At 44.2% G+C, this 18,940-nt stretch overlaps 1 protein-coding gene across 3 annotated transcripts in view; it reads right to left on the bottom strand.

Moving 5' to 3' along the window:
• Window positions 1-7,518: 7,518 nt before the first annotated feature.
• Window positions 7,519-18,940, bottom strand: part of NHEJ1 (non-homologous end joining factor 1) — a 109,180-nt gene continuing 97,758 nt past the window's right edge. For all 3 annotated transcript variants that reach the window (XM_088652622.1, XM_060278192.2, XM_035127340.3), the window contains 3 exons: window positions 17,019-17,136; window positions 13,378-13,502; window positions 7,519-11,099 (listed from right to left, as the gene is read on the bottom strand). In XM_088652622.1, the coding sequence (XP_088508748.1) occupies window positions 11,019-11,099; window positions 13,378-13,502; window positions 17,019-17,136 (324 nt within the window). In that variant the 3' untranslated portion in view covers window positions 7,519-11,018. The remainder of the gene's footprint in view (window positions 11,100-13,377; window positions 13,503-17,018; window positions 17,137-18,940) is intronic.

Here is an 18,940-nt window from a genome sequence, read left to right as displayed (position 1 = left end):
TAGCCAGAATTTTTTTTGGGGGGGGGGCAGGACTTTGTTAACTGGGGGAGTAGGACCGACGTGATTGGTCAGTTAATTAAGTATTTCTATTGTTTTACTTGATCTGGGGGGAAGCTTTTCCCCTGCCCCTCCCGGCTACGCCCATGCATCCAGCTCTCTGCCACTTCTCTGCACTACCCAGTTTTCCCTTTCCTTACCAACCTGAGATTGCATGCCGGTTGTAGTCCAACTGGATCTGCAGGGTGCCCGTCTTAACTACCGTACCAATGCAAAAGAGTGTATCTGAAGGATCCCTCAGACTTACCTTGATGGGACCCCAATGGTCTATCCATAACCTCTAGTAACGCCAGCTCCCTCCTTTCACAATCAGAACATCTGCCGATTATCCATCTCCCACCTACTTACTGCTTTCTGTCCTACCCACCACTAATGCATTTAAGTCCATTTTAGTCTCTGGACTAATACTAGATTTCGCTTTTTCAACCCATGGTAAGACATCCCTTCCTGTCCTTTTGCCGAGTGGACTCCTGGATTTGCTCTGGTGGCACCACCTCGACCTACACCCACCTGGGTTACATTCTATCACCAGGCTCCCTGTATGACAGGGGGGGGGGGAGGGAGAGGGAGAACCCGCTACAGCAATACTGTACTGAGCTGTATGGGAAGCTTTTCCTGGGGATGCCTTTTCCTGGGCTGGGCCTTCTTACCAGTGTTTGCAACCCATCCTGTGACCCTAAACCAATATCTGGTCTAATATTACCCTAGAAGGGTGCAGGAAGAGGTCGCTTTTTGAACATGGCACCCTATTACTGCGAGTATAAGCATATCATAGCTATTGGTGCCTGCACAGCCATTCTGCAGCCAATGTGGTATTTGCTCTAAAAAAAGAAAATTGCAGGGTGAGCTTATGACTCGCCTTCGGTCACTCACTGAATCAATGGCAGAAGCGGGGGTGGTAGTGGTGGTGGAGAGATTTGAATTCAAATCCTCAGAGCCAGCTCCAACTATCTAGGCACCAGGAACACACTGGCTTCCTGGGTTTGGTTGAATGCATACACACGTGCACATCCCTCTGGCTGGCCAAAGACCTGGGGCTCATGGGCATAGCCAGGATTTTTTTTAGGGAGGCAGGCTTTTGTTAGGGGGGGCACAGAACCTCAGATTGGTATTGATTTTGGTTGATTTAGGCCGGGGGACAGCTGCTCCTCCTTGGCTACGTCCATGCTGGGGCTATGAAATAATAACGTCTCCTGCAAGTTCAGTGGAGACTGGATGGGATGCAGCATGGAGGGCAGTACTGAGGTTGCAACTCTATCCACTCACTGGATACTCTCCACAGGACATTTGTTGCGGAGAGGACATCAGCAGCCAGCTTGCCCCTGCCCCCTTGTTGCGGCTGCTGTGGTAGACAGCTAAGGTAGGGTGGAAGCAAGAACAAGGCTACAGGATGGAAAGGAAGGAGCCACGGAAAGGCATATAGGACAGTCAGTGGTTCTGGCGATTAGGACGGGCAAGAGATGTGTGGACTTAGAGGGAGCTTCAAAACTGGCACGATTCATCTCTGGGGGAGGGCAGCAGCTTTGCATGCAGAATATTCCAGATATTAGTACGTATCTTTAAATAAGGTTGGAAATATTCCCTGTCTGAAATCATGGAGAGCTGCTGACAGTCAGTGTGGACAGTAAGGAGCTAAAGTGGACCAAGTGGATGGTCTCATTCTGTATAAACCAACTCCCTAACTTCCTGTCCCTTGATCCAGCACTCAGAGACCAGCAATCCCGTTAACCTGCCAGGGAAGGATCGGCAGAGGAAGTAGTAGCAACCACTTAATTTTGGTATTGAGCACCTTCGAGCACGGGCTGGTACAAAATTTCAGGGCAACAGGGCGCCAACCACGAGGAAACAGGTCCTGGCTCTTCGTTCGCTGTTCCCATGAGGTCAGGAATAATCCTTGCGATTTGGGGATTATTACCCCGTCTAGGTTGTAGCTCCTTCCCTGGACTGTATCAACTCTATCAAAGCGTGGGGTGGGTAGTGGGAGTGAAGAATAGCAGATAGGCTGAAAACTACCCTGCGTCCTAGCAAATTCTGCCAATCCAACTTTCCCTTTCTCTCCCCCCGCCTCGCAAGAGGGGGGTCAGTTTGTCTCCCCACTGTAGGGGGAATCGACAAAGAGCCTACACAGCCAAGAGTTCCCGCCCTGAAACGCTTCCTCTTTACTCCCAAAACGGCCCCTGATCAACTTCTTCGGGCTTAACACAGCACAGCACACAGGGTTACCATACCTGGGGAAGCTCAGCTGTGCTTCCCTAGTAGTTTGAGAGCTGGGTTCTACAGCCTCTGCCTTGGATGCAGGGGGCCTCTGGTTCTGACGTGAGGGAGGGGGTGGGTGGCGTTGACTGACTCGAAAAGAGACGTGGAGGGTGTAGCAGTACTGAATGGATCCCTCCCTCCTCAGGCTGGCACACGAAAAGGGCAGCCGGAAAAATCCCCATAATCACAAGTGGCATTGCAGTCCAGGGGGCACTATTTCCTTATTTTTTTAAAACCGAGGCGCACTTCTGTGACAGGCGAGGGGGGATTTTCCCTTGCAATACTGACTATCCAGGTTGAATTTTTGCAAAGCGAGGCTGTCTACTTGGACGCTGTCCGGGTCCCACGTGCGCGTTGGGTTCAGCACAAGTTCTCGGTGTAGTCACTGTAAATTTATTGCGCGGGAGATTATCTGCTCCAGGTTTATGACTTTCCATTGGCTTTCACTGACTGAATAGCTCTGCCCACAGATAAAAGCAGCAGGTATCCAGAGGTAAACAGATTTGCTGCTATCTCGTGGTCTCTCCAGGTAAAGATGGAGGGCGTGGTATTTTCTTTTTAATAGATGCTGAATGCTAATATTTTTTAGACCTGTTTACAGTGTATAAAACTAATATTACTTAAAATGTGTCAAATAAAACTATCACTGTAAAATGAGCCATTCTATGCAGATTTGCACCAATCAGTTCATATTAGATTATATGAAGGAGATATGCTATGCTGGGCAATTAAGATCCACACCAGAAAATCTAGCTCAGTGCACCCTCCCCTTTCTCCTGGGCTTCTGAGATCATTACACACCATATACAGTCCTATTGTCAGTCTTAAGGGACAGAAATGCATGAAAAAGAAAAGAAAGTTCAGAATCCTGAAACTGCTACAAATTACAAGTGGAGAGAGCTCTGTTGCACTCAGGTCCTGCTAGTGGGCTTCCCATAGGCATCTGGTTAGTCGTTATGAGAGCAGAATGTTGGACTAGATGGGCCGTTGGCCTGCTATGACAGGGCTCTTATGTTCTTATGTGTGGTGTCCACTTTGAATACACACATCCCAAGTAAATAACAAGGTATATGCCCTGCACTAGGTGGAAGATGCGGGTGGCACTGTGGTCTAAACCACAGAGCCTACGGCTTGCCGATCATAAGGTTGGTGGTTCGAATCCCCGTGATGGGGTGAGCTCCCGTTGCTTGGTCCCTGCTCCTGCCCACCTAGCAGTTTGAAAGCACGTCAAAGTGCAAGTAGATAAATAGGTACCACTCTGGCGGGAAGGTAAACGGCGTTTTCATGCGCTGCTCTGGTTCGCCAGAAGCGGCTTAGTCATGCTGGCCACGTGACCCGGAAGCTGTATGCTGGTTCCCGCGGCCAGTAAAGCGAGATGAGCACCGCAACCCCAGAGTCGTCCGCGACTGGACCTAACGGCCAGGGGTCCCTTTACCTTTAGGTGGAAGATTGGGGACTAGAACTTAGAGGAAGAAGAAGTGGAGAGAGAGTTTGGGACATCAACCCAAGAAGGGGCGTGGAGGGTAGAGAAGAGTGCATTAGCATACTCTTCTCTACCCTCTTCTCAGGGCCTTCACGCTCAGGTTACTGTCTCACTAGAAGACTGTAGCATTATAAATTTTTATAATACAAGCAGGAGCTAATGGAGATCACTCACAAAAAGATATAGGCAGTTTTGCAGACTCCCTACAAGTTAGTTAAACACTGGAAGGCAACTCTTGCATCTGTAAACTAAGAGAACAAGTATAGATTAGGAAAGTGTGTGTATAACTTTGCTCTGCAGTTTAATTCATTTTACCCTCCCCAACTGCTTCCCTTATCTTTCATTAATGTTTTCCTTGGTTTACCGTAATAGTGTAAGTGGCCATGAAGAGCTGTATAGTATATTGGAAGGAAGTTTTTCAATATGGGGTACTATTTCTATGGAGACAGAAATCTATTTTCATATTCTTGAATGAATCTTTGTATTCAGGCACTGATGTGGACTAGAGGTAGGAGTTTTTCCTCAGCATCTTTCTGGGGGCCATATGCTAGTGGTGGACAGAGGTAGAAGCAAAAGTGGGCATAGCAACAAATGTAAACCTTGCCTTTGTACAGTAGGCTAGTTTCTGCATGCACCCCCACACCCCTCTCTATCCTCCATCCAGGGAAATCAATGACACATTCCAGCAAGGCAGTAACATTCAGGGGTTGAAGCAGGATGAGTGAGGGTCCTGGGGAGAGTTCAGTGGGCCATACTAAGAGGGCTGGAGGGTCTCCATTTGACACCCCCTGAACCTGAGGTTCCCCACCCATGCTGTGGAGACTAGAAGGCAAGGGTGCAGATTGAAGTTAGTTCCTGGGTTTGCAGTTCCTCATTCAAAAGAGGTGCTTCTACTACCTGAATAAAGTCACAAATAAGAAATGGGGGCAGGGGAGATTTCTTCCATAAAGTAAATCAGGCATCCCCAAACTTTGGCCCTCCAGATGTTTTGGACTACAATTCCCATAATCCCTGACCACTGGTCCTGTTAACTAGGGATCATGGGAGTTGTAGGCCAAAACATCTGGAGGGCCGCAGTTTGGGGATGCCTGAAGTAAATCATACACCAGGAGTTTTTCTCCTGCAAGGTCCCCTAGTATTGCATTAAACCAAAAGCTTCACCTTTGTGCAAATAATGTCCCTCCATGCAATTTGACACTAATAAACATATGAATGAACTAATAAACATAAGAAACCACAGGATTTACATTTGGAAATAAGCCCTGGACCATCCCAAGCTATGCCAACTGTTACTGATTTGAGTGTGGCCCAATACTTATTTTAGGGGGCAAATATTGCAGTAGGGGGTCCTATAGTTCCTTCACTTGTGGGTACATTTCCACCAGCTGGTTAAAAACACATTGACTATACTATGGCCAGCACATAATTCAGGTGTTAAAAAACTTGCACTGGCTGCCCATACACTACACTACCAGGCCAGGTTAAAGGTTCTTGTATTAATTTACAAGGCCCTTAACAACTTAGGTCCAGGATACCTCAAGGACTACTGAATCCCTTATATCCCTGCCCAATCACAGAGGTATTTGGAGGAATCACTGTTAATGGTCCCCATGGTTTGGCTGCACGGCTCCTACCCACCAGAAGTAGTGCATTCAGTATTGTGGACCCAGTTTTATGGAACTCTCAATTGAGATCAGGTAGGCTCCCACCCTGAACTTCAAGCACCTCTTTTATCCCAGCAGGAATTTTAATAGAAATATGAATTTATCATGTTGACAAATTTTTAATATTTTCTGTATTGTATTTATTGTACACCACTTAGAGACAATTGTAGTTAAGTTGTAAAAAAATGTTTCAAGAAGTAAAAATAAATAAGTGGAAATAAATATATATATATAAAAGATACATACTAGAAAACACCTTGCACAAACATGAAATTTTGGCAGAATACAGTGCTTTGGACCCTAAGGCTACTATCCTATATACACAAATTCTAAAGGGCTTTCATTTTAGTAAAAAAATCAATGATAAGCTGAAAAACTGATTAAAACATGTATCTACATATCTGGATAGCCTTGCCTAAACCATAGCTGCCAAGTTCTCCCTTTTTTAAAGGGAAATTCCCTTATGCTGAATAGGCTTCCTCACGAGAAAAGGGAAAACTTGGCAGCTATGGCCTAAACAAAAATATTTTTAGCAGACACCAAAGAGAGTACAGTGAAGGCACCTGCCTGATGTCAACAGGCTGGGAGTTCCAAAGTGTGGGTGCTGCCACAGTTTCTATTTCTTACACTGTGAGATGAGTATCATGCAACACCTGTAACAGTGCCAGTTATGCAGATTGATCAAGTGCCATAAGGTGATGTTTTGCCATAAAGTGGCTTCCACTGCTATTAGTAAAACCAATTAATATAATATTTTAACATGAAACTAGAGTGACTGGCACAGACACAGTAGTTGAGTATTACTTTGTGTCATGGTAGTGGCTGTCATTAAACTTGTCAAACAAATGAATAATGTCATAGTCTTGTCAGCATACTCTGTGTCATTTCTCTCTGCTACTTAGCCTGATGAGCAAGAATGCTCCTTCTTAATGATATACCAAATCCTAATTGCAATGGGTGCTTTTGGACCCATCCCTGTGTCACTTGCCGCCTGATTTCCCAGCAGGAAATCTCTAATGCAAAGGTGAAAGTAGCTCAGCCAGGAGTAGTCTCTGAACAGGAACACTGCTACTTCAATTTTTTTTATATACAAAAAACACTCTCACTTTTCCTTATGCTGATGATGTCTCTTTAATGACAAATGCAGATGCTTGTCTGGGCTGCACCACTTGGGCAGGGCTGTGTGGTGGTCAGGGACTGTGTTCTGCAGACAGAGCTCACACCCATTCTGCCCATTGCCTGCAGCGTGTTTGCGTGGAATGACAGCCTCTAGGACATACTCAGACAGGAGCCAGATGATTGTCTTAAAGAGAGTTGAAAGTGCAGTGGTACCTCGACTTACGAACGACAAGACAACCGAATTTTTCGACTTACGAATGGGGCAAATGGCTGCACACTTACGAATTTCTCGACATCCGAATGGAAACCGCGGCAGTTTTAGATAGGGTTTTTTCGACTTACGAATTTTTAGATGGGGTTGCTTCGACTTACATTTTTTTCCGTTTCCAATGGTGCTTTTCGACTTACAAATTTTTTGACCTACGAAGGTGCCTTCGGAACGTATTAAATTCGTAAGTCGAGGCACCACTGTAGTTTGAAAGAGGCTTTGCTTCTTGTGGTGTACAAGCATGCCCCTTTTGTCACGTTGTTGCTTCTGTTCAAACAGGTTGTGCAGGTTTTTTCAAAAATGAAAAGCCTGCCAAACTTATTGGATCAAAGATAACAGTGGAATGAGTACACACCCAAGCAGTGTTCACTCTTTCAAGCTGCCCCCAACTTCTTGGGGAGGGGGAAAAAGATGTTGGTTTGCCTCCTCAGTTTGTATCAACAGATGTGCAGTTTTGTCCCTTACTGTCTCAGTACAAATCTTTCCACACTTCACCTACAGGCATGTTTCCTTTGCCTGAAATTGTAGGCTTAGGGCTTGGGGTTTTGTTTGTTATGTTTGGAGTTTGTAAGTGCTGTGTGTTACCCATGTAGATGAAGACAGGAAGTTGGTACTTTTGTAGTACAAGAAGTTACAGAATTGTTATCAAGAAAGCACAGGACAAGCATCAATTGCAACGAATCTAGTTTAATCACCCTGGAACTTTCACAGGCACATGATTGAAAGTGCAATCATGTGCAACTTCACCATTAACACATTGGGGGCAAATCATGATGAATGTGCAATAAAAAAGACATCTGGAGGGGCCCTATGTTTCAACAATTCTTCCCCCCTCCCATATACATTCAGATGTAATAAACATAATCATATTAATTACAGTGGTACCTTGGCTTACAAACTCTTCAGGTTACAAATGCTTCAGGTTACAAACTCTGCTAACCCAGAAATAGTACCTCAAGTTAAGAACTTTGCTTCAGAATAAGAACAGAAATCGTGCTCCGGCAGCGCAGCAGCAGCAGCAGCAGCAGCAGCAGGCTCCATTAGCTAAAGTGGTGCTTCACGTTAAGAACAGTTTCAGGTTAAGAATAGACCTCCGAAACAAATTAAGTTCTTAACCAGAGGTACCACTGTACAGTGGAACCTCGGTTTACGAACACCTTGGTTTACGAACGCCGCGGACCCATCTGGAACGGATTAATTCACTTTCCATTACTTTCAATGGGAAAGTTCGCTTCAGTTTATGAACAGATTTTCGGAACCAATTACACCCATGCTTCGGGTTAAGTACGCTTCAGGTTGAGTACTCTGTGGACCCGTCTGGAACAGATTAATCCACTTTCCATTACTTTCAATGGGAAAGTTCGCTTCAGTTTATGAACGCTTCAGTTTATGAACAGACTTCCGGAACCAATTGTGTTCATAAACCGAGGTACTACTGTACTTTAAAATGACAGATATGTCAACAATAGAAATAGAGGGGTATTAAGTTTTGAGTATAAATTTAGTGTTAGATAAACTAGGGAGCTAAGACTGACTGCAAGTACATTGTACACTGACAGGCAGTGGCTGACTATCCAGGGTTCCAGACAGGAAAATTTCCCAAATCTATCTGGAGGTGCCAGGGATTGAACATGGGATCTTTTGCATGCAAAGCATGTGCCCTCCCAGAACATTAAGTTATATATTATGTAATGACTCATTCTATATGGTTCAAAATAAGAATTCAAGACCCCAGATTTCAAAATTTCATAAACTCCAGATTTCATTTTTAAAACATTCAATAATGTAAAACTGCACTGTTCTGGTTAATCAATTTAACACCCTACAATCAGTTCACTGAAACCTTTTTGTCCTTCTGTTTCTGCAGTGGGAACCATAGCACAATGTGTCGCAGTATGCCAGTGGACAAACCACAATACATCAGTGGACAAACCCCAATATATTAGGATGAACCTTTAGGTAATTACAGAACTCTGCACCTACTATTTCTTCATTCTTCATATCAGTATCTTGTTAACAGGCAGCAGAGTTGAACTATTCTGGCTTCACTGGGGAGGAAAAGGAAGAGACTTTTTAGCTTAATTCCCTCTAAGGTCAGAGGAGTTAATTTCATTGTGAATGGTTCTGTGGCTATTGGGTGTGGCCCAGCAGGACAGCATAAGCACTACTTGACTGACAGCCAAAGTGGGCAGGACAGCATTTGGGGGAAGGTAATTCTTTAGCATCACTTGCTATAGCAGAAGCCTCTTCCCCTTCTGGCCTCTAGGATGTGGTTTTCCAGCCTGCTTGCAATGATAGCCTGTAATTCCTCTGGCCAAGAGCAATCTGTTTTTATTCGCCTTTTGATCCTGGAAGCAGGTATGAGGGGGGTAGTATGTTAGAAGCCTGCTTTGCAGCTACAGTAAATTGCTTGCTTTCACAGCACTAGGAGGACTTCATGGGCATCAAATGAAACAATGTTTGCTATAAAATCTGGAGGTTTGGTATAGTGAAGTTCTGCAGGTTGAAGCGTGGAAGAAGGGCATAAGAATGGAGTAAAAGTCAATGCAAGGAGAGAACTGCACTCCAGTGAAGACAGGACTATGTAGTAATGTGTGTGTATGCGTAAGAAGGGTTTACAGCATAGTCCTGTACAACTAATGACCACACAAGCCAAACAGAGCCCAGAAGCCTAATGCTCTATCATTGCCAGGAGCTATACAACCCCACTGTTCTTATGGTCTCAGATTAACAGCAATAGCAATAGATGTACTGAGATCTCAGTGAGCCCTTATACTCAAATCCAAACTCTTCTTCTTCATATGGGGCGGAAAGGTGATTTTTAAAAATACTATAAACTGCCCTGTGATCCTCAGATGAAAGATGATATTCAGCTTGGCAAGTTGAAATTGTGTAGATCTATGTTGCAGAAAAAGTTTCAGGATGTGAATAGTTGTGTGGAACTTCAGCTTACAAACATGATGATATTAAACAAAAAGTCCAAGAGAACCCCATATGTCCTCCGAGTTCTGGGAGCTCCAGTGCTAAACTTGTTGTTAGACATGGTATATGGCAAGTTTTAGAATATTGATAGGCAGCAAAATATTATTATTATTATTATTATTATTATTATTATTATTATCATCACTAGGGAAGATGTCATTTTTCTACCTCAGGCACCAACATCCCTTGGACTGCCTTTGCGCAAAAGTAAAGGTAGAAGGTTACGTCCTATCTCTAGCTATAAGGGCAGGAACAGTCTGATCAGTAAAAAGACTAAGGTTTCACAGACCAAACATTAGATATTTAGGGAAGAGCATATTCTGTGCCTTAAAAAAGCAAATGTTTGCATCAAGGAAAGTGGAGCCCAGGCTAAAATTATGTTTGTGTGAATTTGCTTGAATCAGTACAATGTACCTTCATGCATAAAAATTTAATCCTCTGCGGTATATTTTGTGAAAAATACAGTAGAACTAAACAAAGGATGAGAGGAAGCAAGTGCTGAGTGGAAGAGAAGGGAAACACAGATTAAGAGACATAGATTCTGTGCAGAGACAGAAGACCATGCAAATCACACAGACCAACACAACCCCAACCCATGCCCTGCTTTGGGTTTTGCACCTTTGTTAGACGATGTCCACACCCTTCTTAAACATTTATCTACCACCAAGAAGGGTGTAAGTTTGTAGAAAAAAGAAGCTGTGGTTGATTGATGCTGGCAATGCTGCATTGTATAGTGCATGTGTAAAAGATACTGCATTAGAAAGCCAAGGTCTTTTAGCCAAGGTCTTCATTACACACACATTAACAAAGTGGGGTATAGATTTTATGGACAGAACAGGTGTAGTAGGAGCCCAGATAACTATCAATCTTGGATTCCTCTCACTGTTCATGCTCTGCCCACTTTCTTTTCCCTGCTTTTTACTTTGAATGCCTCATCTCCAAGTTCAAAGGCTAGTATCTGTGCTACAGAAAAGAGGGGGGGGAATAAGCAGAGGTAGGGCAATAGACAGCTGTAGTGTGGAAGGAGATACTGCCCAACTATTGTGTTTAAACATGGCAAGAAAGAGGGGGGAGGGGAGGAACAGAGTGGCATAGCTGTACTCTGGGGAGAAAAGTCCAATTGTTCCAGGAAGAGGAAGAGGTTCAATACAACAACAGCATTTCTATCTTTGTGGAAGAGTCATTTGCATCAGCCAAATAGCCCTTTTGCCTTCTTCCTTTTGCTCTTGGCAATGGGCAAATGAACCTTCTGGGTCTGGGAGGAAGGTACCTGGAAAGAAGAGGTAATAGTTAGAACCAATCAGTTAACAAATCGATTCATCAGTTGGAACAAACAAAAACAATTACAGCCACACAGGATCTCTCTGATATATTCACTTTGAGCATTTGGCTATCCAGACACAGAGCTTACAGTTGTTGCATGGGTTGTGAACAGTAGCAAGTAGCTGGCAGTAGCACTTGGTAATGTTGGTCATGGGATAAATGTGTCTTTTGTATATCTAACTTATGAAGGTTATATCTGTGGGGCAAAAAGAAGCTGGAGGGCATCCACAGGACATCCATGAGTTAATCAGTCTCACAGTGAACAAGGCAAGTCCCTACTCCAGATACCAGCTAGTCCTCTTGATGCAGGGCACTCAATAAGGGGATGGTGAAGCATGGTTTGGATTGACCAAGAGCTCCTTGCCTATGCCATTTCCCCTTTGTTTATATGAAAACTACATTCCTAAACGGCCTCGGCCCAGTATACCTGAAAGATCGTCTCCACCCCCATCCTTCTGCCCGGACACTGAGGTCCAGTGCCGAGGGCCTTCTGGTGGTTCCCTCGCTGTGAGAAGCCAAGTTACAGGGAACCAGGTAGAGGGCCTTCTTGGTAGTGGCACCTGCCCTGTGGAACGCCCTCCCACCAGATGTCAAAGAGAAAAATAACTACCAGACTTTTAGAGGACATCTGAAGACAGCTCTGTTTAGGGAAACTTTTAATGTTTAATAGATTATTGTATTTTAAAACTTCTGTTGGAAGCCGCCCAGAGTGGCTGGGGAAACCCAGCCAGATGGACGGGGTATAAATAATTTATTATTATTATTATTATTATTATTATTATTATTATTATTATTATTTAGTTACTCTTTTTCATGCAGTAAATCAAATCTTGATTTTACTTTACACTGGCATTTTAGTACTATTGATTTTCCACATGGCTCTACATGTGCAATTTTTACTCATTTGTAACGGGGTAGACACCTTTCCTTTAGGAAGCTCCTCCTCTAGGGGACATCATATTTTTTTAGCACTCAAAATGCAATATATAATCACTGGGAAAATGTAATTCTCTCTCCCAGCCACTGCAATCTGGAATGCTGTCTGGAATGCAGTTGCATGAATGTCACATACACTTATTGCCTAGTGCCTATAACAACTACTACTCGCACACACAAATGCCATCCTCATTTTATGAGCTTTCAAAAATTTGTATGCACTGGCAGGGTCAGTACATGATCTTCTCTTCCCATGTGACTTCGCTATTTCACATATCACTGGAGCACTGCAGGATAGAATAATATGAAAGTGGCAACCATACTGCTTGAGCAAAATAGGCCTAGGTCTGCTTTCAACTCCTGTTTTCTCCCCTTCTCATTAGTTTCTCCTTATTCTGTAAAACCCATCTGCCCTTTTAAGTCTTTCTTCTACCAATAGCATGTTACTTCACTTGCCTGGAAGAGCCGCCTCCTTCTAATCTATTAAGCTACCTCCCAACACATTTCCTATTTCATTCCCCACCCCCACCCCCCAGCACAACATGTTTCCACTGCTATCCTTGGTCATATCCTCAATGGGTGACTGCACAGCTCCTGTGGCTCCCAGTATGAATCCCTATGAAACTGCTGCCAGAAGGATGAATGCAGATGTACATTTTAAAATGTCTAAGTGAAGGGTCCATAGCTCAGTGGTAGAGCACATGCTCTGCATGCAAATGATCCCCAGATTTAAACCCTGGCATCAGGTAGCAGTAATGGGAAAAACCTTTGGCCAAGGACCCTGCAGAATCATTGCCAGTCAGAGTAGAGAGCACTGGGATTGGTGGACCATTGGGCTGAGTAAAAAAAAGGCACCACATTCCCCATGCCTTCTGCTACTAGGGAGCTCTCCTCTTCTCCTATTTACATTACAAACACACCTTGACAAGCCTTTTGCCATTCACCCCCAACCCACAGCTGGTATTCAGTAAGCGGTGAGGAACAGCACCTCACACTCTCTTGTGCTTGTTGCCAAACTGTAGACATTCACCTGCTCCTTTCTATTCTGAGATTGCAGGACATACATGGGCTGGCAACCTATGGTTTGCTTACTCCGCAACACCTCTGTGGAGCTGGCGGCCACTATATAACATAGAGAGTTGCAAAAGCTAGTAGATGCATCAGGGTCTCTGGGAAAGTTCCTGTGTCTCTCCATCCACATTCATGGCATGGTTACCCCCAATCATATCCTCATACATCTATCCCTTCCCTGGCCCATTCCCACATATACGCTGAGGGGCTCCTCTCACCACTGTGTCTTGTGTACACTGTGCAGCTGCTGACTGCAATTCAGTCTTCTCCTCTTCAGTTGGCAAATCTGCAGCCCCCTGGGCAAGGTCCTGGAAGCTAGCATGTTCAGGATTCTCAGAGTTTCCTGATGGTATCAAATAAAAACAACATACATGGGAGCGGGGAATTCAGTAGGCCAATGTACATAGGAAAGAGCAGAGGCAAGGGAAAGAAATCAAATAAATATATTTTTGTAAATTGACATCTCCTATCTACCTAGGTACCTACCTATACAGAAATATAAATCCTTCCCCCTAAGATCACAGAGCTGTAGAGTAATAGCAGTAGTGTCCCAGGAAAGGATAATTTTAGTTTAACAAGAGGCCATCTCTTCTGGCTTCATGTGATTCTGGGGGTAGCAGCAGCAACTAACCCACAAGTCTATCCTCCCTCCAACATCTAAGGAAGATAATTCACATCCTCACTATATACCACTTACAAGTTTAAAACTTGTAAATGGAAACAGCTGGAAGGAGTTGGGCCATACTGAAATGTGCAGGGGAACACTAACAGTACGGAAGGCAAATATGACCACATTTTATTTAAAATAAAAAAATTCCTTCAGTAGCACCTTAAAGACCAACTAAGTTTTTATTTTGGTATGAGCTTTCGTGTGCATGCACACTTCTTCAGATACACTGTATCTGAAGAAGTGTGCATGCACACGAAAGCTCATACCAAAATAAAAACTTAGTTGGTCTTTAAGGTGCTACTGAAGGAATTTTTTTATTTTACTTCGATCCAGACCAACACGGCTACCTACCTGTAACCACATTTTATTTAGTTATCCAAATGTATAGCTTTGCTATACATTTGCTATACATTAAATTTCATAGTATTTTACAAAATTAAAAGTATCAACAATAAAATAACAAACAATAAAGAATAAAAAGTCAGCAGGAGTACATACAGTAGCAGTCATAGAAGAAATCAGTCCTTGAAGATTTTTTGAAACATACTTTTTATTGGCTTCCATAAAGGACAGAAGGGGGAATTATGTGTCTCTCTTTTTTGGAATAATTCCAAAGAATTAGGACTCCCACTGAAAAGGCACTGATCCTTGTAAAGAGCTCAACTGCCAGGAGAGAGCATAGGGAAGGAGACTTTCCCCAATATAATCAGGACCCAAGCATTTGAGGGCTTTAAAGGGTTAAAAAACCACACTTTGAACTGGGGCTTGAATCAAATAAGCAGGTAGCTCACACATGGGCATAGCCAGGATTTATGTTAGGGGGAGCAGGATTTATGTTGGGGGGGGCAGAACTGAGCTATCTGCAATGTGATAGGTCAGTTAAGTATTTTTATTATTTACTTGATTTAAGCGGGAAGCAGCTTCAACCCCGCCTCCGCCCCCTGACTATGCCCATGAGCACAGATGCCTCAAAACACGTGATATAGGACCATACTGATAGACACCAACCAACAGGCAAGTAGCTGAATTATGTACAGTCATACCTCGGGTTGTGTTTGCTGCAGGTTGCGTACTTTTGAGTTAAGTACTCAGCGGACCCGGAAGTGTTTACTTCTGGGTTTTGCCGCGCGCATGCGCATAAGCGTTCTGTGTGCTGTGCGCAGAAGTGCTCTATCGGTACTTTGTGCATGCGCTAAAGAGCTGCTCGTGTTGAGTACTTTTCGGGGTGTGAACAGCACCCCGGAACAGATTGTGTCCTCAACCCGAGGTACCACTGTACTAGCTGAAGCTTCTGAATAGACTTCGAAGGCAACATCATATGGAGTGCATTATGGGAATTCAACCTTGGAATAACTAAAGCAGGGATGGGGAACCCCATGTCTAAGACCAAATACAGCTCTCCAGGCTTCTTCCAGACCATACTCCCTCCCAGGCTATAACCCTTGCTGGCCTTCCTTCAGATCCTCAAGTCTTTGTGCCTGGCTTTAATGTCTCCTTGTACACCGATTGACTCTTCCTTGCCTACATGGAGTAAAGAGAAGGGTGTGCAAGTGTGTATAAATTATGGGTCTTTACCATGGTGTCTGTGAAGGTTTCCAATGGGGTGCCTGGGCAGGTGCAACAGACTCTGAGCTTTCACTTTTTTTTAAAAAAAAAGTAAGTCTCTAGCTCTTCTAGAAAGGAGGTTATGGGGCAAAATGTGCAAGTACTTTATTTTTTATTAAGGATTTTTTGTTTTAAAAAGTAAACAGATAAACAGGAAAAGGTACATCTATTGTCTCCACGTTCAATTCCTAGTCTTTTTCATAGTTCATTTGTTTTTGGTGAGAGACCCTTTTGCCATAGACATATTGCAGTTGGGGGAAAGGAGTGGGGGGGGGGAGAGATGGGGGTATTGTTCTTTCATTCTATTGCCTATTACTGCATTAGTTTAGGTGGGTTGTGTCAGCATCACATGGGTAGGTCCTTTGTTTATGTATTTATTTATTTTTATTGATAATGCAAGAGGTTAGGGCAGGCTTTCTCAACCTCGGCCCTCATGATGTTTTTGGCCTACAACTCCCATGATCCCTAGCTAGCAGGACCAGTGGTCAGGGATGATGGGAATTGTAGTCTCAAAGCATCTGGAGGGCCGAGGTTGAGGAAGCCTGGATTAGGGGTTCCCAAGCTTGGTTGATTTCATTCAGTTGATTGCAGTGTGGCTTGTTTTTTGGGGGGAGGGCTAGGTTGTTGGGTCAGGCAAGCCATATTGATTTGTATGCTGTTTGGGGGGATAGGTCATTGTCCCGTTGTGCTGCGTTTGTGATAAAGGGGAACCACACCGGGGTGAAGGCGTCCTCCTTTGCTTGTTTCTGTGTTGGCTTGAGTTTGTTGGTTAACTTCTCTAGTAGGGTAGTTTCCCACACATTTCAGTACCCATGGTCTATGTTCACTCCCGATAGGTTCTTCCAGTATCTAGTTACGATATTGTGTAAGCATAAGGTTGTTGAGGGTGGTTGGCTCTCTAATTTTGTGTTATGCCATGCTCCCCAGGCAGTCATTTTGTGTCATGTCATGTCCTTCCATAGCAGTTATTGTGTGACTGGCTCTCCTAGTATTTCTTCAAAATTCAAAATGTACTCACAAGTCCAAAAAGGTTGGCAGCCCCTGGTATAGATTCTAACCTATTGTACAAAGATACGTGCCAGTGGTGGGCAAAAGTGAACAGATCAACACAAGTAAATGTTGTTGGTTTGTTCACTTTTGCCTTTGGCCTCTGCCCACCACTGGCACGTGGCCCTTGAAAGACTGCCCAGAAAGGAATGTGATTTTGGGGCTGAAAAAGGTTCCTCATCCCTGTACTACTAAAGCATGAACGATAATGGCCAGAGTGGCCAGTGCTTAAGAGAGATGAGCAGGAATTGCAAGGAGAAATGGCAAGGTGATACAAGAGAATAATACACATAAAATAGCACATCAAGAGGTTGTTTCACTCTCTTGTGGGTAGACTAGCTTTCTTTCTTTCTTTTTGAGCTAGGAGCAGCACATCTGGAGATGCCTCAGGAAAATTGCATGGCTATTTTGTGGCAGTTCAAAAACATCAAAGTTAAGATTATTCCTGTTTATGGTCATTTGCCAGATGTATCCCTATCTTCACAATCTAGTGTCACAGTAGACACATCCTTCCCATTGCATGATTCATTTACTCACCTTCCCAGTGCTGTTTGCAAGCTGCCCTAGCCTGCTTTTGGGACACTGACACATAGAGCTCTTTCAAGTTAGAAGTGAATTGGTGCCCATCTCCCAGGCAGCAAGCTTGGGGCAAAATCTGTGAAGCAAAAGGGGAGCATGTCAAGCTGGCTATGAAGCATGTCAGAGGCAGGAATACAAGAAACTAGACTACACAACACAAGAGAGCCTCATTTCAACTACGGTGGTACCTTGGTACTCAAATGGCTTGGCTTCTGAACAAATCGGCTCCCAAATGCCACAAACCTGGAAGTAAATGTTCCGGTTTGCGAACGTTTTTCGGAAGCTGAACGTCCAGCACGGTTTCCGCTTGAGTGCAGGAAGCTCCTTCAGCCAATCAGAAGCCGCGCCTTGGTTTTCGAATGTTTTTGGGCAGTGCTTTTTTCTAAAAAATAGTTTAGGGGCACTTTCATTTTCCTACTGATATCGAAATACTGCCCCTCAATGAGGCCAAACTTAGATTCAAAAAATGTTATGGGTATGCATACCCCTGCATCCCCCCAGAAAAAAAACACTGGTTTTGGGAGTCGAACGGACTCCCAAAACAGATTAAGTTCGAGAACCAAGGTACTACTGAACAGCTCACCAGATAGGCACTTAGAAGGATGCTGATTCTGTACTGCAGTGTTACCAATAATGCAGGTGATAGGAAAGGCATCTCAGCAGTTGTACTGCATTCTAAACAGCCGTAATTGGGGAGAGATAATATTTTAGTGGTAGAGCACATGCTTTGCTACATGGTCCAGGTTCAATCTCTGGTACCTCCAAGTTAAATGGGTAATGTAGCAGGTGAGGTGAGGGATCTCTGCCTGATATTCAGGAGAGCAGGCAATACTGGGCTAGATGGACAAAAACACTGACCTGATATAAGGAGCCTCATAGATTAATTCTTGCAATGGCTCTCACCGCAAAACAATCAGTGCTTGGAGTACCAACTTTCTGGGGAAATTCTCACTATACATTAAAGGATTTCCAATTCTCAATATGGAAGCTAGAATGAAATGGAAAAGATGCCCAGTTTCACAAGATCCAAAAGGGGGTAGCTACAGTGTTTGGAGGAGGAGCTCACAGCTGTTGCTGCTACTACCTACACCAGGCATGTGCAAAGTCCATTTTGGGGGCCTAATCTGGCCCGACGATCAATTTAATCTGGCCCCCTTGGGAGTAAAATCCCCCCAAAAGCTCAGCAACTTCAGTCCTACAAAAGCTCAGCAACTTTGGGCTAAACTTCAATCCTAAAAAAAAAAAAAGCTCAACAACTTTGGCCGGCCCACACACATGTTCACTTTGAAAAAAGTTTGGGCACCCCTGATACGCACACTGATGAGGAAGAGCTGTGAAACAGTTCCCCCCCCTCATGACAAAATGGTGAGGAGCGCTATCATCACAGGGTGAGGGGCACAAGGCCTACACACCCACCCCTGAACACAGTGAGCCCAGCCTGCTGCCTGCATTTCAAAGGCTTCCAGAGATAACTTCTCTGTGCACTGTGCATGCTCCACACCCAAACAGTCGGGAGAACAAAGTGTAACAGATAACAGGGCAGTTCCTCTCCAGGCACTCACCCACTGAGCTGCTCAAGGCCAGAGTCCAAAGGCAATGCCTGTCACTCACTCCTCCCACTCCAGGCCATAGGAGTGACACAAGGCTCCCAGCTAATAGGAGAGGGGACAACAGGCTGACAGAAAGGGGTGGGGAGTGAGAGAGGAATGTCACACAGGTCTTGATATAAGTTCCAAACCACCCTAAACTCTTTCAGGACCATTTGAGCATCAAGTAGGGCTCCAGCTTCTCTCTGGCAACTGGTCATTTGCATATATTAGATTAAACATGCTAAACTGCCTTATACTGAGTTGCACCATTGCTCCAGTATAGCCTAGTGT

The sequence above is a fragment of the Zootoca vivipara genome, chromosome 1, assembly GCF_965207765.1.
Source record: "Zootoca vivipara chromosome 1, rZooViv2.hap1.1, whole genome shotgun sequence".
Lineage (NCBI taxonomy): Eukaryota > Metazoa > Chordata > Lepidosauria > Squamata > Lacertidae > Zootoca > Zootoca vivipara.
Note: the sequence above shows the minus strand (reverse complement) of the source record. Positions and strands in the feature narration are given on the sequence as shown.